The 22,986-nt window shown below is 42.4% G+C and overlaps 1 protein-coding gene across 3 annotated transcripts in view; it reads right to left on the bottom strand.

Annotated features, from left to right (window-relative positions):
• The window catches only part of rhbdd3 (rhomboid domain containing 3), a 39,518-nt gene that overhangs the window by 918 nt on the left and 15,614 nt on the right, over nt 1-22,986 (bottom strand). The window contains exons 2-5 of one of the 3 annotated variants that reach the window (XM_068054898.1): nt 22,000-22,075; nt 13,776-14,171; nt 11,258-11,411; nt 1,947-2,372 (exon numbers count right to left, since the gene is read on the bottom strand). In XM_068054898.1, coding sequence (XP_067910999.1) covers nt 1,947-2,372; nt 11,258-11,411; nt 13,776-14,171; nt 22,000-22,015 — 992 coding nt within the window. In that variant the 5' untranslated portion in view covers nt 22,016-22,075. Of the gene's footprint in view, nt 1-1,946; nt 2,373-11,257; nt 11,412-13,775; nt 14,172-15,036; nt 15,115-21,999; nt 22,076-22,986 lie in introns of all 3 variants that reach the window. The other 2 variants (XM_068054897.1, XM_068054895.1) reach the window with 2 other exon arrangements.

Raw genomic sequence — 22,986 nt, 5'->3', positions numbered from 1 at the left:
GTCATTCAATAAGATCATGGCTGATCTTTTATCTCAGCTACGCCTTCCTGCCCTATTTCCATAACCTTCAATTCCTTTAGTATCCAAAAATCTATCGATCTCTGACTTGAATATACTCAACGACTGAGCATCCACAACCCTCTGCGTCTGAAATGGCTGACCCCTTATGCTGAGACTGTGGCCCCTAGTTCTAAACTCTCCAACCAGGAAAAGTGTCAAGCCCCCTTAAGAATTTTATATGTTGCTATGAGATCACCTCTCATTCTTTGAAACTCCAGGGAATATAAACCTAGTCTATTCAATCTCTCTTCACAGAGGACAATGCCCTCATCCCAGGTATCAGACCTTTGTTGCACTCCCTCTAAGGTCTATCCTTCCTTAAGTAAGGAGACCAAAACTGTGCACGGTACTCTAAATGTGATCTCACCAAGGCCCAATTCAACTGGCCGTCCATTATATGCTCCACCTGAATTTGCCTTCCATGGACTTCAATGGAAAGGAGAATGAGTTGTGTATAATGGGTGGCTAATTCAATATTGTAACTTTACATCACTGCCCAAAGTTAAATTTACCCTCCGTGTTCATGACCCTGTACAGCAAGAGGCTAACCACTAACACACTTTGGCTTTTGATAGGATTCATGAGCTATGATCAGCTCCCAAGCTACAGTACAAATAGATCCATGGCTGGACTAAAGCTGTCATTGAGAAGACCACTGGGGTCCTCATGCAACAATTCTACTGCCTGGACAGGTCTGGTGGCCTCTTGCAAAACAGCCCACAAAATGTCCCATTTGATATCGGTTTGCCACTCACTGATGTACCTTCAGCATGATGAGGGAGATAACTCTGACAACATAGAGGATGATGAGGAAACTAGTGGGTTCCAACTCCTGCAGCCAGAACTCTTCACTGAGCAAGCCTCAAGCCTTCTTTATGACCCTCAAGCCTTCTTTCTGGCCCTTGAGCTCCTTCCCTACCTCTCCCTTGCCACCTCTGTCCCCGCCTTCAAGTGTTCTCAGAACCTCCTGCTTCAATCCTGCTTTCAGTCGCTTCCTCTAACTTCACTACTGCTCAGTATCTACTGCTCCTCTGTGAGGTACCTTGGGATATTTTCTATGTTAAAGATGCTATAAGGATGCAAGTTGTTACATTGATATGAAAAACCAAGCAGACAGTTGCCAAACAAGGAAACCACCTCCACTATATCTACACATGTGGACTTGCATACACAGACTCCAGACAATGGCACTAGTAACTATTATAAATATGGATTGGCATGAACAGAAACCTAAGGATTGTTTTGTGTTTAAATAGCCATGTACTCTAAACTACGGAAACATACAATTTAAAGATGCCTAACTTCCAATTTCCAAATATATTAGAGTTTGTAGCAAGCACTGTGAAATTAGCAACTTGTGAGAAAACACTGTTAGCTAGGAACCTAAAAAAAATCCATTTGATACTAATTTTTGATCAAGGGAACAGTTCTTGAAGTGTCTCGTCTCATAAGCAAATGTTGTTTGGTGTATGGGTCTGTGGATCCTTGAGATACCTTGAAATCATCAGACTTCTGTACTTACTGACTAAATAAACAGATTATTTCTGTTGCTGGATATTGTGCTGTCACACTGGTTTCCCTTTGGGCAGCCAATACTGTTGTCTTATTATTTGCAGGGGTCCCCACACAGGGAAACAAATAAAAAGCACTGGTTTATAGAGTTTGGGATTAGCAATCATGCCAATAAACATATGAAATCTGTACGTGAATCCAATCAGAGTCAACTCAACACATTTTTAAACCAACACCATTGCAGGGCTTGACAATTGTAACAGGTGGTGACTGAATTTGATGGCTTGCTAACCCTGCCTGAACTTAGAATTTTTAAAAAATCTGTAAATAGTATTTACTAAGTGCTTAATAATCTTTTATTGCCAGCTACCTACCGGAGAGAAGACACTGACGATTTAGGTATTTCCACTTTACTGTTCTGGTCCATTCCAGATTCTTGTAAGGAAGCGACAACACCAGCATGAAAAAGGTCCTCATCTGTGAGGAGGCCATGAGCAGCAGCAGCATAGATATCATATGGATTCATGTGATAAAATTCAGAGACACGATAGCTGGGATCCTGTTGTTCAGGATATATAAAACCATATGGGTTGTATAGGTCTGCTTGTAAGTAATTGGTATGTGTTGATCCAGTGTGAGACTGTGAAACAGGCAGCGTCTGGTTGGAGGTTTCGGTCCACTGAGAATCCATTTCAATGTTGTAGCTATTGCTTTCTCTTGTTGGAAAGTGATCAGGGGCAGATGCTAAATGCATCAGTGAGGATGTATGAGTTTGGTAGGCCTCTGCCACAGGATGGGATCTGCAAATGTGAGTTTAACATTGAGCATGGTACAAACTTTTTGAAAATATTCATAATGGTAGAACCAAAGCTGAAATATTTAGTAATATTCACAGAGCAAACACAAACATGTAAAAAGATTTAATGGTAGAACACTTCATGAAGTTCACAGAGACTGCCGGCTGCATATCTATTAATGTTTAGATAAATTAGAGGACTTTAAATAGTACATGGCTTCTACAAACCTTTTAGTAGAATTGAAGCCCATGGGGTTAAAGGGGCAATGGCAGCATGGATATGAAATGGCCAGCAGACAAAAAGCAGAGTAGTGGTGAGCAATTGTTTTTCAGACTGGAAGAAGGTGGTGTCCTCTAGGGATCAGGATTAGTGTTAGATCAGTACTCTTTCTGATTATATATTAATGGGTATAGGGGACATATTTTCAAAGTTTGCAGATGATACAAAATTTGGAAAATATAGTTAACAGCGAGAAGAATAGCAGCAGCCTTCAGCCAGACTGGTGAAATTGGCAGACACATGGCAGATGAATCTTAACAGAGAAGTGTGAAGTGATTCATTTTGGTAAAAAGAATAAGTGGCACAATTTTAAAGGCAGTGCAGGGACAGATAGACCTGGGAGTTCACATACACAAATCTTTGAAGGTGAAGAAGGACAAGTTGGGAAGGCTGCTAAAAAAGCATGAGAGATCCTTGGCTTTATAAATAAAGACATAGGGCTGCGTTTCATTAGCGCTCCGCCGGCCTTCCGACACGAAAGTGCCGCCGCACAGCCCCGCGATATTACGCACGGGCACTGATTTAAATGGAGGGGGCAGAGCATCCGCCCCCGATGACGTAGAGGGGGCAGCTGCCGCTTCCTCAGCAACGGTGTCTGCCGCCACTGCGCAGGCGCCGGTGCCATTTTTAAAGGGCTGCAAGCCCTTAGGAGAAATTTTAATATTTAAAAATATATTGTAAAGCATTATTTAGTAAAAATTAAATAAATAATGGAGGCACTTTCCCATCCCCAATTTTTTTTTTTACGGGACGTTATCATAAAAAGGAACTTTATTACCAACCTGCACTTTCCCCCCAAACCTCTTAACATTTGCCCTTCAACCACTTCCCACCATCACCAAAGCCAATAAGATGCGTTATTCCCGCTGTGCGCCACACCCCCCCCCCCACCCTGATAATTTAATTTCTCCCCCTCCCGACCAGTGCCTTGCCTCAGAACTCCGAACAGAGTTCCGAAGGCACGTGAGTTGCGGCAGGCGCCCGTAATATCGGTGTGGGATGGCCGCTGGGACAGGATAAGTATGTTTAAATTTATTTGCATTGATTTTACAATTTAGATGAAGACCCCGCCGCCAAGCAGCGGGGGGGGTTGCACCGAGGCCTCGCCGCTGCCGGTAAAATGCGGCGGGGCCTTCTTGGCATCGGAGGTTGTGGAGGGCCGCTCCCGCAAGTATTTTACGGCCCCCCACGACCCCCGACGTCGAGGGGCTAGTAAAATTCAGCCCATAAAGTACAAAGCAAGGAAGTTATGCTAAACCTTTAGAAATCACTGGTTAGGCCTCAGCTGAAGTATTCTAATATGTGCACTACAATTTTGGAAGGATGTCAAAACCTTGGTGAGGGTGCAGAGGAGATTTACTAGAATGATACCAGAATGAGGGTCTTCAGTTATATGGAGAAACTAGAAAAACTGGGATTGTTTTCCTTAGAGCAAAGAAAGTTAAGGGCAGATGTAATAAAGGTGATCAAAATTATGAAAGGTTTTGATGGACTAAGGAGAAATTGTTTCCTTTGGAGGAGGGTCACTAACAAGGGGAGACAGATTTAAGATAATTGGCAAAAGAAGAAGAGGGGAGTGAGGAGGATTTTTTTTTTTTACACAGTGATGATCGGGAATGCACTACCTGACAGGGTGGTGCAAGAAGATTTAATAACTTTCAAAGGGGAACTGGTTATAATTTGAAGCAGAAAATTTTGCAGGGCGATGGTCTAAGAGCAGGGAAGCATGATGGGCTGAATGGCCTCTGCTTTTTAAAGAAAAATACAACTGCAAGTTCTCTCAGTCACTTAGTACACTGGACAGTAGATGTATCTTCTGAGGCCACAAAGAGTCCAGGGCCATGCCATATTTAATGAGTTGTCAGATCTCAGTTGGGATGCTAGAACTGCGTAAGCAGCATGCGATAGACGGAGCTAAGTGATCCCATAACCAGATCAGATCTAAGCTCTGCAGTCCTGCCACATCCAGCCGTGAATGGTGATGGACAATTAAACAACTAACTGGAGGAGGTGGCTCCACAAATATCCCCATCCTTAATGATGGAGGAGCCCAGCACATCAGTGCGAAAGATAAGGCTGAAGCATTTGCAACAATCTTCAGCCAGAAGTGCCAAGTTGATGATCCATCTCGGCCTCCTCCTGAAGTCCCCAACATCACAGATGCCAGACTTCAGCCAATTCGATTCACTCTGCGTGATATCAAGAAATGACTGAAGGCACTGGATACTGCAAAAGCTATGGGCCCTGACAATATTCCGGCAATAGTACTGAAGACCTGTGCTCCAGAACTTGCTGCGCCCCTAGCCAAGCTGTTCCAGTACAGCTACAACACTGGCATCTACCCTGCAATGTGGAAAATTGCCCAGGTATGTCCTGTACACAAAAAGCAGGACAAGTCCAACCCGGCCAATTACCACCCCATCTGCCTACTCTCAATCATCAGTAAAGTGATGGAAGGTGTCATCAACAGTGCCAGCAAGCGGCACTTGCTTAGCAATAACCTGCTCAGTGACGCTCAGTTTGGGTTCCGCCAGGGCCACTCGGCTCCTGAACTCAATACAGCCTTGGTTCAAACATGGACAAAAGAACTGAACTCAAGAGGTGAGGTGAGAGTGACTGCCCTTGACATCAAGGCAGCATTTGACTGAGTATGGCATCAAGGAGCCCTAGCAAAACTGAGGTCAATGGGAATCGGGGAAAATACTCCGCTGGCTGGAGTCATACCTAGCGCGAAGGAAGATGGTTGTGGTTGTTGGAGGTCAATCATCTGAGCTCCAGGACATCACTGCAGGAGTTCCTCAGGGTAGTGTCCTAGGCCCAACCATCTTCAGCTGCTTCATCAATGACCTTCCTTCAATCATAAGGTCAGAAGTGGGGATGTTCGCTGATGATTGCACAATGTTCAGCACCATTCGTGACTCCTCAGATACTGAAGCAGTCCGTGTAGAAATGCAGCAAGACCTGGACAATATCCAATCTAACCATCTCCCCTTGGCATTCAACGGCATTACCATCGCTGAATCCCCCACTATCAACATCCTAGGGGCTACCATTGACAAGAAACTGAACTGGAGTAGCCATATAAATACCGTGGCTACAAGAGCAGGTCAGAGGCTAGGAATCCTGAGGTGAGTAACTCACCTCCTGACTCCCCAAAGCCTGTCCACCATCTACAAGGCACAAGTCAGGAGTGTGATGGAATACTCTCCACTTGCCCGGATGGGTGCAGCTCCAACAACACTCAAGAAGCTCAGCACCAACCAGGACAAGGCTGCCTGCTTGATTGGCACCCCATCTACAAACATTCACTCCCTCCACCACCGACGCACAGTGGCAGCAGTGTGTACCATTTACAAGATGCACTGCAGCAATGCACCAAGGCTCCTTAGACAGCACCTTCCAAACCCGCGACCTCTACCAACTAGAAGGACAAGGGCAGCAAATACATGGGAACACCACCTCCTGCAAGTTCCCCTCCAAGTCACACACCATCCTGACTTGGAACTATTCCTTCACTGTCGCTGGGTCAAAATCCTGAAACTCCCTTCCGAACAGCACTGTGGGTATACCTACCCCAAATGGACTGCAGCGGTTCAAGAAGGCAGCTCACCACCACCTCCTCAAGGGCAATTAGGGATGGGCAATAAATGCTGGCCTGGCCAGTGACGCCTACACCCCATGAATGAATTTTAAAAAAATTGGCCTCAGCATCCCGGACTAGACAGGCAAATAGAAAAACAGTCAGCCAAGGTTCTGCTTCTCATTGTTATAAAATGCTCCTCTGCTAGAAAAGTGTCAATAAGTACAGGATCAGACGCATTTGTGAAGCTCCCCAGAATTACAAAGCTTCCTGATACTCATCATTTACAAAAATAACCACTAGGATGGCATATACAGTAACTGTGTTTGCCCCTGGAACTGTACTACTGTCCAGGGGAGGAGAAGGAGAACCACAAGCTGCTTAGAATTTTTTTTAAATGACACAAACTTAGTGTCACATGCAAATTCGCAACTCCAAATTCATTGCTAAAATTGGATAAGTCTAGTTATTCTCAACCACACAGGGTTTCAACAAGGGTGCAGAACCTGCAATTTGCTTCACTGAGTTAAATATTGATTTACCACTATTGGAGGTCCAAATCTTCATTCACGCAATCACACAATCACAATTAGTGCTAAGAGTCCAAATGCATGTTAAATTTGCATTCCAGTGATTTCCAAAATGGTGGTGCAGTCATGCATATGCCAATGAGTGCACTTTTTAGTCCTTAAAAGAAGCAAATCAGCTACCGAAGTAAAAGTTTGTGCTCTAGCTCCAAGGATACTCCCCTAAGGGATCTGTCGAGAATATTTCTGCACTCAGTTGATTGATTCTTTTCTCAATGCCACTCATACTTGATTCCACTGCTCAGTTCCAGGACCAAATTCTGTGCCACAAATCCGCATCTCCTGGTAAATCAGGAATTTCTGCCTGCAGTGCGCAGTTCATATCCAGGGACAAAGCAATATGATCAGGTAGGAACACTCTGGACACACAGAATGGGCAAGGGAGAACTGCCTCATGGGTCTGCTCCTGGGCCTGGCCAAGGTGGCCTTCCGCAGGTCCAAATTAGACGTGGCCAGTAGAGCTGTTCACTCTGTCTGCCTGCCATGGCCATATCCGCATCCCTGTGGCCCTGGAGAAGGAGCATACACCAATATGCTTGAGGCCTTCTGCAACCAGTGGGCACCAGAGGGCATATTCTACACAAAAAATAATATTATTTGATAAGTTTACTTTGTTTTGGGTGTTATTGTTTCTCCCCCTATGAAGCACTTTTGTTAGATTATTATTTGGGTTGATGACACTGGGACATCCCAATAACCAGTGTCATCCTAATCGTCAATTAAGAATTACCGACTACTCTTACAAACTATGGGACAAGCAGCAAGTGTTTTAGTCGGGGAGGGTGGAGAGAGGAGTGGCTCTGTGAAGTGGGAAAATTAATTGTTCAGGTAATTTTTGGAGAAGAGATCATTAGGTTCATCTGTTGATGCTGGATAAACTCAAATTTTTCCAATTTCTATTTCACAAATCTATCAATTGTGAAGCCAAAGTCTTTAACATTACCAGAATGCCCCTTTTTAATGTGAAAATTCAAAATTTCTCCTCCTCGGCGCTTATCAAGATACAGAGCCAATGAGCATCGGGAAGAGGAGACAACGTTTCTATGAAGTGCGTCAAATTCTAAAATTGCTGATGCTGATTCTAGCTCAAGGAATTTGGGAACACAAGTCAGCTCTTTGATCCATTGCTTTATATGTGCTAAGGGAAACAAAAATTGACTAAAATACATCACAATAACGTATTGAACTATTGCGGTGTCTGTTATGTTACTTCTGCATAAGCTTTTTTAAAATCTCTGTTCTATATGGGGATGAATCCTTTTAAAAAGAGCAGATAAACATGTTCTGCTTCACTGCTTGGTGGAGCAGCATCAAGTCACAAACTGGGTGAATGCAATCAGCAGCTTTTAACCATGGTGCGATACCTCACCTGATGGTTTAGCTAAACTTTCAAATAAAGTTACTGTTTGTGATCCTGCCATGTCAGCTTGTCATGGCTTGCAATTTGTTCTCTTTATCTGATTGGTAAATTCAGCAACTCGTTCAGTGTAAAATTTGTGGATCTATTTACCTACACATGGTGTTGCCAAATGTCAGTTGCTTTCAGCACTACTTTTTTTGCCAAAATGTTCAATTTTACAAGTTTAAAAAGTTGTAGTTTTTTAATTGTTTATTATGTTCCAATGTATTCACAGAATAATTAACTCAAGCTGCACATAAAAAATGAATGATACAGAATTAGAACTAAGAGTAAAAGTTGCATTTATATGACCTGTTATCCATCTATCAGCAAGATCGCAATGTTTCAGATACAATGAATTACTTTAAAGTGCAGTGGCTGGTGTTATGCAGGCAAACACAGCAGCCATTTTGCATAACAGAAGCCACAAATAGGAACAAGATAGAAGGTAAGATGGGCAGGCAATCATCCTGATGACCACCTTCGTGTGCGGCTGCATCAAGCTGTGTGTAGACCTCCAGTACGCAAACTCCAAGTGTCACTACGTGCTGAGGTTCTATCTGTCCCCGGTGTTGCAAAGGATGGGCCTGGTCACATTGCCGTGGAACGCTCCATGCAGTTGGGCCGTGCCATCCCACCTATCCTTCGTGGAGCAGTTTCTGCGGGAAAACACCTTTGACCACCAGTCCATCAGGCAGTGGTCTGCATGGAATGTCCTCAAGGCCCTACGGGAAAAGGAGACGGGGGATCCTGTCAGATGGTTCCCCGAGCAGACCGTCAAAGTCATTTGGCGGAATGCCTCATCACCAGAACTTTCAAACAAGCACCAAGATGTAGCTTGGCTGGTGGTGAGAAGGGCCCTCCCCGTCAGATCCTTCATGCACACCCGCAGTCTCGCCCCCTCCGCGCAATGCCCCCGCGGTGGCTGTGGCGGGGAAGGGACGGTTGCCCACCTCCTCCTGGAATGTGTCTTCGCAAAGCAGGTGTGGAAAGAGATGCAGTGGTTTTTGTCGAGGTTCATGCCAAGCAGCTCTGTAACACAGGAGTCTGTGCTCTACGGGCTGTTCCCAGGGACGCACACCGAGACAAACATCAACTGCTGCTGGAGGACTATCAATTCGGTGAAAGACGACCTTTGGTCTGCCCGAAACTTGCTGGTCTTCCAACGCAAAGAGTTGTCCACGACCGAATGTTGCAGACTGGCACATTCCAAGGTCCAGGACTACGTGCTGAGGGGCGCACTAAAGCTTGGGGCAGCCGCAGCAAAGGCTCAATGGGGAAAGACCACAGTGTAAAGTCCCCCCACCAAGCTGAATTGAGGGGCTGGATCCATGGGAAACCCCTCGAACTGTATCGGGAAAATTTTGTGTGCTGTAAATGTAAAAATGTATATGGCATGACAATGAAATGGAAGAGTTGTGAGGCAACTCATAATTGTATAGAAGGAAACTTATCACCTTTGCACTGTTTGTATTTTTTGACTTGATGCTGTTTTAAACTGTTTGGGAATGTAATTTTTACAGATTTTATGAATAAAGTATATTTTGGAAATAAAAAAAAAGATGGGCAGGCAATCAATCCTATCCTGAAATGTATAGATTTCTGTCTATTAAAAAATTTCAGCAGCTAAATGTTAACATTATCCAGTTATTTATGGGAGATCAACTTGCACACCAGTGCTTTATATTCTTTATTGAGTTTCACTTTGTAAGCAGAATGTTTAGCTGGCAAAATTCTCTACTGTCATTGTATTGTGGTTTTGTATTTTGCAATAAGTGTAGCTTTGGGATCAGTAGTGTTGTATCATTGTGACAAATAACAATAGCTATAAACAAAACATACAATGTGAAGTAATTGAAAACTGCAGGAAGTTTACCTTGTTCCACAGTAAAATAGCATGATAACAGTTACAAGTCAGGAGACACTGTACTGGCTACAGTACCAGCTGGAAGAACACACCACAACTAAAAGGTGCTGCACGAACAGCACATGCTCTGTTTTTCCAAACATAACCATGCAAAGATTCCACCAATGGCTCCTAGAGTACATCCACTCCCTGGACTACGTGCTGAGGGACGCACTAAAGCTTGGGGCAGCCGCAGCAAAGGCTCAATGGGGAAAGACCACAGTGTAAGGTCCCCCCACCAAGCTGAACTTAGGGGCTGGATCCATGGGAAACCCCTCGAACTGTATCGTTAATATTTTCATTTGCTGTAAATGTAAAACTGTAATTGGCATGACAATTGTGAAATGGAAGGGTTGTGAAGAAACTCATGATAGTATTGAAGGAAACTGATCTCCCTTGCAATGTTTGTATTTTTTGGTGCTGTTTGGAAACTGTTTGGCAATGTAATTTTTACAGATTTTTATGAATAAAGTATATTTTGGAACTAGAGAAAAAAAAAACTCCCAAGACTGATGCCCTGTCTTTATTGAGCTGAAAAGGCAATAGGAATGCTACAGTTGGCTTCTGCTGGAACTCATGTATGTGATCAGAGAGTAGGACAAGATTGGGGTTGAATCACCTTCTCATATTTACAGTCAAGCCATACTTGGGCAAGCTATCAGAGGGCATCTAGCACCCACAGAACCACACTGTAGTAAGTAATCAATACCTACAGGAGAGCTGCAGGGGACAAAACTGTGCCAAAGTGTGCCGAATCTCTGGCACGTTGCTCTAAAAAACCACCAGATATGTCTTCCAAGTGAGCAATCTGAGAGACAGCCACTCTTGTAGACCTGCCTGCAGCCTGTTTGAAAAACATTAGTAGGGGGCTGGGATCAGGTTGCCCATCTGTCTTCTCAGCCAAGAATAATACAGGGATAATATAGCTTAAATATGCAAATTTTCCTGCTTAAAAGTTATACAATAAAATATGCTGCAAAGCAAAGTATTAGTCAAAAAAATATTGTTGTACTAACATGTGGGCACTTGAACAAAAAGATAACCATAAAGTGAAACTTGTACATAAAAAGTAAATTTTTACTGCATTTTATATATTGACAGAAAGTCCTAATAAGTAACTCAAAAGTTTCAGCTCACCTCTCAACGTTACTAACAGGAAGATGATACTTTGCTGGAGAGAAGATAAATGGAATCCTGGAGTTAAATTGCAGGAATCTACAGATAGCCAGTCTTTCAACAGATTCTATCACTGAGTTTGGCAACTCCAAGCAAAATAAAAATCTATAGCTATCTGAATAAAAATAGTGTCAAGGACATTTAAAGCAGTAGGACAGTGGGTAGGTGTGGCAGATTCTGAATATTCAAATTCACATCTCTTAATTGCATCAATATATTTCTGAGCTCCAGTGAATGACTGCATCCATATATTTAAAGATACTCATTGAGTGTAACAGCCAAAACAAATATTTTCTTAACCAATGCACAAAATTAAAGAAAAATGTACTTTAGAGGAGTAAATATTTATATAACAAGTAATGTGATAACATGTTTTCTCCTGTGAAGTTAATCACACTTCTACATCTCACCTGAAAAAATCACATGGTGCAATATGTTGCAACTACAAGCACTCTCCAAATACAGTTGGTAATGTGTTGCACTATGACTGTAATACCACAATAACATTTTATGCATTGGCTGAAAAATCAAACGTAAAAATGTAGAATAATTGTTTTTGTACATAATCAAAGAACTAAATGTCCATAGCAAATCCCAGACCAACTTACAAAAGCATGGCTGTAATATCTAACACAGAAACAGACCTAATACTTCATCCATATTGAGGGGATTGTAAAGAGTGCAGCCAGTAATGATGAGATAGAAAAGCTTCCGAGATAGAATCATCAGGGTAGGCAGGTGTACAAACTATCTGCTCTTGAGGCAGCAAAATCAGTTGTCATGTTGCAACAGCAGATTTCCAGCCCCAAGGGATGTGGTCAGGGATTACAGCCATCCCTTTCCCTGCTACTTTTCTCACTCCAAGTCCGAATTTCACCTGTTGTCGTAGAATCACAGAATGTTTACATCACAGAAGGAGGCCACTTGGCCCGTTGTGTCTGTTCTGGCTCTCTGAGTAACACAGCTAGTCCCACTCTACCACCCTTTCCCCACAGCTCTGTAAATTGTTTCTCGCCTAGTGCTGATTCAGTTCCTTTTTGAACGTCATGATTGCATCCACCACAGGCTGGAGCAGTGCATTCCAGATCCTAATCACTTGCTGGGTAAAAAAAGGTTTCCCTCAGCTCGCCTTTGGTTCTTCTGTCAGTCACGTTATATTGGTGTCCTCTGGTTCTTGACCCTTCCACCAATGGGAACAGTTTCTTTCTACCTACTGTTTAGACCCCTCACGATTTCCAACCTCTCTATCAAAACTCCTCTCAATTTTCTCTTCTCTAAGGAGAACAACTCCAGCTTCTCCAAACTTCCAGATAAAGTAATAGAGGCAAAAACCCTGGAATCAGTTAACAAACAATTGGGTGAGGAGATTTTTAAGATGCTTTTGATTAGATGAATTAAGGTGGGCTGAATGGCAGCATTATCCTGTGATCTCATGGTAGATTTTGTCAGATTGAGAATTCCTGCCACATTGAGGGGGACACACTATTACTCTCCCATTCTTGGAGCAAAGCAACTGTATTTGGAAGGCGTTAGAGCAAATATCAGCAATGTGAGGTGTATCAAGAAGGAGAAAAAAGTGCACATCTGTATACTGGGTAAATTGTATTTAATTGTAATAAAAACAGAAAATGCTGGAAATACTCATCAGGTCTGGCAGATGAAAGGTCACAGACCTGAAACTTCAAATCTGTTTTTCTCTCCACAGATACTGCCAGACCTGATGAGCATTTCCAGTACTTTGTTTTATTTCAGATTTCCATCACCCACAGTATTTTGCTTTTATTTTAGTGTATTTAATTGTATGCAGGTAGTGGGCATTAACTGGAGTTTTATTTCAACAGACATAAAGAGATGCTTATTGGTGTGGTGTGGTGTGGTTGAGTTAAGAGGTGTATGCTTGTAATGATTAACTCTGTAAATAAATGTAAGACTGAGTAAAGATTAGCTTCAGTACTATCCTTCACCAACTGACTATCCAAGTTATAACATGGTAGCAGGTGAAGGTTGGAAACTAAAAAAAAATTCAGACAGAAAACTACAATCCTAGTAACTATTGAGAAATGGCAGAAAGCAAGTGTAAATTGTTGGGGTACGATTACCCTCTGATGTTCTTGGAAATTCTAAATATTCCAAAAGGCACATCCCGAACCCTCCTACAAAGGCTCATACCAGTAGGTTCAGGTTCAGGAAGGGGGGAGAAACATTTGAAAAAAAGCTGTACAATTCTGAATTGCTGCTTATCCCACTGCTCATAGTTTCATAGGATATTTTATGATACCTTCAGTGCTTTTAACAATTGCCATTAAAATTACATTTTAGCTGAAACAAATGTCCACAACTGCTGTATATAATTTGAAAAATGCTGACTGGGATTCCAACTAGGAACATGTTGGGCATACATCTCTGACTTTACCAACTGAGCCTGCTAGAGAACTAATCAGAGTTTTAACCCCTCTAGTGCAACTATCAGAAAGGATACAGATCAGCCCAATAATAACTCCACAGATATGGAGAAGTACGGATGAACCTGGGATAACAAGGTAGGCAATTGGGAGAAGTATCCAAGGTACAGCTGCTGTCCTAATTCCAGCTATAGTGACGGTCCTTTTCATTTCCGAACTACAGCAGCTTAGTGTCACCATGGCAAATTGAATTGTTGTAAAACCACACACTGGTGTTTCATCAAGACTTAATAGTTTGCCCAAAAGCAGATAAAGAAGTGCAGATAAAAGAGCAAAAAGAATAGCGAGGTACAGGTATCGAATGGTGCCCAACTGTTGCTCCAGATGGCTGCTCAGGACAACTAACAATGTAACATTGACGAGCAAAGCAAAGATATTGCCATGGGAAAAACAGTAGCTCAGTAAACGGTACACTGTTGGAATAAAACAGAAGATAGTTAATTTACTTTTACTGATGAGGCCAGCTACTAATATTGCAGCACATTTCAAAGTATATGTTTAGCAATAATTACAGAATAGTTCGCCTTATAACTTATCTGCAGTTGTGTACAGAAAATTGTGATTGTGAACAAAATTGTATGGCATTGATCAGAAACCATTACATATGGAATTTATCACTGGTACCAACATAGTACAGTAATTCTTTCCTAAGGAAAACTGACATCAATAATGTACCCACTTTTAAATTCAGTTCACCCAATGGGTCAGGCAGTGCTAAAGGACACAAATAGGTTCAGTGTCTGATCTACCCTGAACTTGCACTTCTCAGGCAAAGTACTGATGTGGGAGGCACAACTGGCCTTCACTTCCCTGCGCCAGAAAAGGATATAATTAGCCAAGGCTCCCACCACTACTTAATGGCCCCCAGGAGCCTTTCCCGGGTGGAACGTGAACATGTGGAGGTAAAGGCAGGATCGAGCAGATGTGGTGACCCATAAATAAAAAGCTACTCACAGTATTAGGCTTAAACAGGCAGAACAGCCACTTGGAGGAAAACCCAGAAGGCTGCCAACACCCACACAACAATGCACCAGCATTGAAACAATATTTTTGAAAGGTAAATAGGGGAGAATATTTTGAAATTCCATACCTGCATGCGGTTATTATTACAATTTAGCAATACAGAATTTACAAAATTTCCTTCCACTTGACCCCACTGCCCCCCCCCCCCCCCCCCCCCACAATTTTTCTCCTCTCCAGAAGGCACTGACTGCTTATCAGGAATGGCCTCCCATCCCTAATGAGTAGTACAAAAGCGAAGTCCAATTCAGTCCTCACCTAAAATCCACATTTCCAGCAAGCACTGTTGGATAGTCATCAGGACTGGGAACTCTGGCCAATTTTCTCCTCACTGACCTAGAAATGTTGAGATCCAGTGTATTAACCCAACTTACATCTCTCTAAGGTCAGCTAACTTAGCAAAATCCAGAGATTGAATCAGGCACCTTCCTTCTGGGAGGGGGAGGTTTGTATGGTACTTCACAGCCATTAGAGTCCCTGAAATATTTTGATTTTTCTTTTGCTGAATTTTGTATTTTTTCTTTACTGTTTGGCTCCAAGTCAGTTAGGTAACTATTGTGTGACTGTTATAAAACTTCAATGGATAGGTTTCAGGATATGTTTATTAGGTAATTTTTTTTATCATGAAATAGTGTTTCACATCCACAATGATCTATTTATCGGTGCGCAATGGATTTTGCTTCTCCCTTCCCCTATAAACAATGGCACTAATTTTATCTAACAATAATATACACATGCAATTAATGATTAGTAAGACCTATTACTTATCCAGATGGATACAGTATCAGGATATTCTTGGACTTCTAAAATTATATTTTACAGTATTTTCAACCTACAAGAAAATCCAGACAGAAAAAGCCATTAAGCCCATCAACTTGCTCCATCCAAGGTTATTCCATCATGGGTCCATCTCCTATGGTACAGTCGTGGCTAAGTTGGTAGCACACTTGCCTCTGAGTCACAAGGTTCCAGCCTCAAGTCCCACTCCAGGGCTTGAGCACAAAAATCAAGACTGACTCTCCAGAGCAGTATTGAGGCAGTATTGCACAGTCAAGGTGCCGTCTTTCAAATGAGACATTAAACTAAGGCCCCATCTGCCTGGTTGGGTGGATGTAAAGGATCCCATGGCACTATTTCGAAGAATAGCAGGAGAGTTATCCCCAGTGTCCTGGCAAATATTTATCCCTCAATCAACATCACATAAAAAAAAATTAACTGGTCATTATCACATTGCTGTTTGTGGGAGTTTGCTGTGTACAAATTAGCTGCTGCGTTTCCTACATTACTACAATGACTACACTTAAAAAGTACTTCATAGGCTGTAAAGCGCTTTGAGACATCCGGTGGTCATGAAAGCGAGCCTTTTTTTTACCTGTTTATCCCCTACATAAGGCAACAATACTCTGGTTCGTAATCTTGTATATAGTCCCTAATACATCAAATTTAATGAAGAAATTTTGGTTCTAACATATAAGGGGATTCATTTAAAATCTTTAGAACAGGAGTAGGCCATTCGGCCCCTCGAACCTGCTTTGCCACTCAAATTAGAACCTGGCTGATCTACACCTTAACTCCATTCACCCACCTTTGATCCATAATCTTTGACAAACAATAATTTTATTTCATGCACTCACTCCTTCCACACATTTGCTGAAAGGCCAGCACACACATTCCCACATTGCCAGAATCTCTTATTAGAGAGAAAATACAAGCTATAGTTAAGGTCTTGTTAAAAGCCAATATTGAGACCAGAGGGCTGCAAACTACGATAGAAAAATATGCAGTTCGTCAAGCTTGCCTTGCGCTTGAGTGGAGCTGTTTAGAAGACCAAGGAGAGAGAGAGGTCAGAGTGAGAGTTGGACAGAGAATTGATTTGGCATTAAGTGCTGGTTGTTAAACAACTGCCTGCAGATTAAAAATAGCACAGGTGCATTTTGTCAAAACCCTTTCCCGTCTGTTACTGTATAGGGTTGTAAACTTTTGTTGGATGTATTCCTGGAGGTTTCATCACATGATCTGACATCTCCAAATGCTCCATCTAGTTAAACAGACTTTCTTCCCGTCTCCAATATGTTTATAACTAATAAAGAAAATGCCCCCATGACTTTTCTCCCAGGTTCCTCACAGCAGTGTCCAGGAGATTAATCTTCACTTCCAGCTGACTCTAGGGCAAACCTATAGAATCATAGAATGATTACAGCACAGGTTATTCGGCCTATCGTATTTGTGTCAGCTCTCTGCAAGAGCAACTCAGCTACTCCCACTCCCCCACCCTTTCCCTGTGGCCCTGCAACATTTTTCTCTTCAAATAGTTATCCAATTCCCTTTTGAAAGCCACGATTGACTCTGCCTCCACCACACTCTCAGGCAGTGCATTTCAGATCCTAACGATACACTGCATAAGCAAGTTTTTCCTCATGTTCTTTGGTTCACCTGGAGGGTTGGCAACCATAAAAAAAATGTTCTTCCAGCAGATTTACAGTTTTATTTGTACTTCTTCCAACTTCATTCACTGTATTTGATGCAGCCTTCTCTACACTGGGGAGGGAAAATGAAGATTGGGTGACTGCTTTGCTGAACAACTCCATTCAGTACACAAGCCTGACCCTGAGCCTCTGGTCATTTGCCACTTTAATTCTCCACTCAACTTTCCCTCTAACCTCAGTCACCTATACTGTTCCAATGAAACGCAACACAAACTCATGGAACAGCACCTCATCTTTCTATTGGGTACTTTACAGCCTTCAGGCCTTAGCATTGAGTTTAATAACTAGATCTTAACTACTGTTCCAATTTTTGTAGGCAGCAGATATTAGTAATAGAGGATGGATTCATCGGAACCACTGGGAGTGGAGAAAATGTGGGCTAGTGTTTGTCCAAAAATGGACTTAAGATATGAGGTGAGAGTGATTATCCTTGACATCAAGGCTGCAATTGACCAAGTGTGGCATCAAGGAGCCCTAGCCAAATTGGTCAATGGGAATCAGGAGACTCTCCACTGGTTGGAGTCATACTGAGCACAAAGAAAGATAGTTGTGGTTGTTGGAGGCCGATCATCTCAGCCCCAGGACATGTTCTTTCCTTATTTCTTTGTGGGCGGCACAGTGGCGCAGTGATTAGCACCACAGCCTCACAGCTCTAGCGACCCAGGTTCGATTCAGGGTCCTGCCTGTGTGGAGTTTGCAAGTTCTCCCTGTGACCGTGCGGGTTTCTGCCGGGTGCTCCGGTTTCCTCCCACAGCCAAAGACTTGCAAGTTGATAGGTAATTTGCCCATTGTAAATTGCCCCTAGTGTAGGTAGGTGGTAGGGGAATTGAGGGAAAGTGGGGATGTGGTTGGAATATGGGATTAATGTAGGAATAGTATAAATGGGTGGTTGATGGTCGGCACAGACTCGGTGGGCCAAAGGGCCTGTTTCAGTGCTGTATCTCTAAATAAAATAAATCACTGTAGGAGTTCCTCAGTGTAGTGTCCTAGGCCCAACCATCTGCAGCTGCTTCATCAATGACCTTTCCTCCATCATAAGGTCAGAAGTGGGGATGTTCGCTGATAATTGTATAATGCTCAGTACCATTCGTAACTCCTCAGATACTGAAGCAGCTTGTGTCCACATGCAGCAAGACCTGGACAACATTCAAGCTGGGGCTGACAAGTGGCGATTAACATTTGCACCACACAAGTGCCAGGCAATGACCTCCAACAAGAGAATCTAACCATCTCCCCTTGACATTCAACGGCATTACCATAACTGAATCCCCCATTATCAACATCCTAGGGGGTCACCAATGACTAGAAACTGAACTACAGCAGGCGCATAAATACTGTGGTTACAAGAGCAGGTCAGAGGCTGGGAATTCTGTGGCGAGTAACTCACCTCCTGACTCCCCAAAGCCTGTCCACTGTCTACAAGGCACAAGTCAGGAGTGTGATGGAATACTCTCCACTTGACTGGATGAGTGTAGCTCCAACAACACTCATAAAGCTCGACACCATCCAGGACAAAGCAGCCAGCTTGATCAGCACCGCACCCACCACCTTAAACCTTCACTCTATCAACGCACAGTGGCACCTTTACAAGATGCACTGCAGCAACTCGCCAAGGCTCCTTCAACAGCATCTTCCAAGCCCACAACCTCTTCCAGCCAGAAGGACAAGGGTAGCAGATGCATGGGAATACCACCATCTACAAGTTCCCCTCCAAGTCACACACCATCCTGACTTGGAACTATATCACCATTCCTTCACTGCGGCTGGGTCAAAATCCTAGAACTTCCTACCAGCACTGCAGGTGTACCCGCACCAGATGGACTGCAGTGGTTCAAGAAGGCAGCTCATCACCACCTTCTCAAGGGCAATTAAGGATGGGCAACAAATGCTGGCCTTACCAGCGATGTACACAACCCATGAAACAAATAAAAAAATACAGATTGGGTGATTGCTTTGCTGATTACCTCCATTCAGTCTACAAGCGTGACCCTGAGCTCTGGTCATTTGCCCTTTTGTCATTTAATTGTGCCTGCCCTTGCACCTTCTCAGAGACCTTCCCCATTGATCTTTCCTTCCCCTTCCCTTACTTAAAAGCTGTTTATTTCTACCTTCCCATTCAGATGAAAGTCATTGACCTGAAATGTTATCTGTTTCTCTCTCCACAGATGCTGCTTGACCTGCTGAGTGTTCATCAACATTTTCTGCTTTTAATTCATATTCCCATCACCCACAGTAGTTAGTAAAACCAAAGCAAAATAATGAGGCATCAATATCCTACTTCACATCTCTTCTCAAAAGTAGTCATTAATTTAAGCCATGTGATTGCAACTCATCACAAAAACATAGAAAGAATCTGTGAAACTATTAAAGGTGATTAGGGCCATCAAGCTTCTTGTTTTTCATTATCAATCACTACCTTCCACTAATTGACTTTAAAAAAGATTTGTCGACAACCACTCCCAGGCACTTTCCTTTCATCTTCAAAATACAATCTTGTAATCAATTTTCCTTTTACTTAGGAAAATTGTATTTATTTACATTACACACAATCATAAGCTCAGCTAATTAACTTTTCATGATGCATCTACATGATTTGTGTTGTCAGCAAACTTATAAAATGCCTTTTATGAGCAGTACAGCAATTGGCATCACTAACACAATCACTGGGAGTTGAACCAGATCAACCATCGCCCCACAAGAAGGGAATAAAAATCTGATGGGATGCTTGACAGGCTCATACTCATGTAATTCCTAACAGCAGATCAAGAGCAACATTGCGAGTGGGTGAGAATAAGCAGCTCAGCTCCTCTCTTGGATAAAGGAATTTCATGAAGGGAGTCCAGTAAGGTGAGAAAATGAAGTTTTAAAAAATTAAAATGAGGTAGTATAGTGAGCACTAAATGTCAATAAGTGACAGCATGCAGCTTTGACCCCTCAGTTGCTAATCTGAGCTCGACTGGGTAAGGAAGGAAATCTCAGATGGAAGTGTAATTTTGAAGCATTGCTTTCAGTCTTGCATCTGTGAAAATGGCAGACAACCTGTGTTCTGGACTAAAAACAAGAAATGCTGGAAATACTCAGCATGTCTGGCAGCATCTGTGGAGAGAGAAGCAGAGTTAACGTTTCAGGTCAGTGACACTTCATCAGTGTTCTGGACTATCTAGGTGAGAGACCAAGGTAAAATCTGCTAACAGGGAAAGTAACTGAGATGGTATTCCATTCATTATCAACACGAATATTCCAATGCTTTCCTGGCCAGACTCCCATTTTCCACTGCTTGTAAGCTAAAACTTATCCCAAACTCAGATGCCTGTATCCTAACTCATACTGAAGCCCGTGCACCCATCACTCCTGTGCTTGCTGACCTACATTGGCTCCCGGTCTAGCAATGCCTCACTTTTAAAAGTCTCATCCTTGGTGTTAAAATCCCTCCATGATGTTGCCCCTCCCTTCTCTCTAAACTCCTACAGCCCTCTGAGAACTCTGCACTCCTCCAATTCTGGCCTCTTACGCATCTTAGATTTTCATCGCTCCACCATTGGCCTGCTGTGCCTTCAAATGCCTAGGCCCTAAGCTCTGTAATTCCCTCCCTAAACCTCTCGTCCTCTCCTTAAATTGCTTCTTAAAACCTATCTTTTGGTCACCAGTCCTAATATCTCTACATGGTTCTGTCAAATTGTGTTTGATATTGCTACTGTGAAGCTTCTTGGGACATATTTGCTACATTAAAGGTATTTGTTTTAAATACCTTTTAAAAAGGAGACACTTTTTTGTTTTTTGGTAACACCAATCCAAGAAGAATAGATTGGTCTCGTACCCCTGACACTCAAAGTTATTATCTAAGTAGTTAACAATCCATTAGCTAATTCACTCTAAACTTACAAGCCCGCATCTTTTCCAACATCTATTATGAGGTACTTTAAAACACCTTTTGAAAGTGCAGAACATGTATTATGATTTTTCAAGGAACAGACAGGACTAGATTTATGCAAAAGCAAAATACTGAGAATGCTTGAAATCTGAAATAAAAACAAAAAATGCTGGAAATACTCTACAGGTCAAGCAGCATCTACGGAGAGCGAAAGTTAGTGTTTCAGGTAAATGACCTTTTGTTAGAACTGACGAAAGAACTGGATTTATCACTGGTAACTGACATTCTTCATAGTCATACTTTCCAAGAAAAAGAAATGTACTTATCAGAGTGAATACAAGTTAATTCCCACGATTCTCTAGACTTCTGATTTTAGTCAGGCTTTCAAAGACCAGGATAGCCCATGGCTTTGTGGATAAATGCAGACAAAAAGTTCCAATTTTCAATCCATGAATAATATTAGCCAGGGGAGTAGTTGGATCATTGCAATTTACCTCAATACTCCTAAGCAGTTGAGGTGGCAGAACTTTAGATAGGTAACTTGCATCCTGTCCTGCCTACCCATCCTAACAATCCTTGTTCCCTATCCTCATCTATAAATCCTTCGCTAGCCTTGCCCATCCCACCTCCATAACCTCCAAATTTAATGTCTGTCCCAAACCTTCAGTTTTCTGTATACTGTCCTTCCCTCTGCATTATTGGTGGTACAGTTTGTGTCTCAGTCCTACACTCTGGAACTCCCTCTGCCTCATATTTCTCACTCCCACCTCCAACCACAAATTTGGTTACTTTAAACTCTTCCCATTATGCTCAGTGTTCATTTTCCAACATTATGATCTTATATAAAGATAAGTTATTATTTACCTGTGGGGTGCATCATGGCCAAGTCCAATTCTGCCTAGAATCAAATTCTATTGTGATTCACTTTCCAATAAGATTACTGGATTTGAAAAAAAAATTGTGTGACTGTCAATTGGAGACTGGTTTAAAAATTTTACTATTTCACAGCATGTTCTCTCAGCAAATAATCAGTTGACAGCAATATGAATATTAATTCAAAAGATATTGATTGAACCACAGCACAACAGTTAGTTTGAAGCAGGCCTAAACCCATCCTGAAACACTGCTGTACGGTATCACCAAGTTGTCTGTGGTTCACTGATCCTTTTCCCAGTAATTTTCCAACATATATTGTTCAGCTCAAATGGGAATGCTCAATTGTGTAAGGTACCAGAAAGCAATTTGCACTCCCAAGGTCATCAACCTGAAATATTAACTCAGTTTTCCTCTCCACAGATTCAGCCGAACCTGAGTATTCCCAGCAATTTTTGTTTTTACCCCAGTACAATTCAACATCTTCAGGCAGGAAGACAAATTTACTGCAGCCAGGGAGCTGGCTTTTAGCCAGTAGTGTAAGGAACAACTTGCATTTATATGGCATCTCCTCAGTGTAGCAAAATTTTCCAAGAGGCTTCAAAATGTGAGGGGGGTGGGGGAATCAGATTTTAGCAGAAGGACAAGAGATAGGCAGGGTATATAGGGTAACGAGATGATGAGGTTTTGGAAAAGAATTCTGAAGTGCAGAGTTGAGATGGCTGAACGCCCTGCCACTGATTTTGCAGCAGACTGGGGAAGCAAGGTGGCATACAGCTGACTATAGTTTAAAATATAGAGGATACAAGCAGGAGGATAGGACTAAAAATCACTCCGAAATGATGTGGAATGAAGTGGATAAAAGAAAATGGGGTAAAGTTTAAGTTGTCCTTCCACATGCCTTTTCACTGCTTTATTCAGCTATTTCATATCCTTATTCTTCCAGTGCCTTTTTATTTCCACATAACTTTTGCACAT

The sequence above is a fragment of the Heterodontus francisci genome, chromosome 23 (genome assembly GCF_036365525.1).
Source record: "Heterodontus francisci isolate sHetFra1 chromosome 23, sHetFra1.hap1, whole genome shotgun sequence".
Lineage (NCBI taxonomy): Eukaryota > Metazoa > Chordata > Chondrichthyes > Heterodontiformes > Heterodontidae > Heterodontus > Heterodontus francisci.
This window is presented reverse-complemented; position numbering and strand designations above follow the sequence as displayed.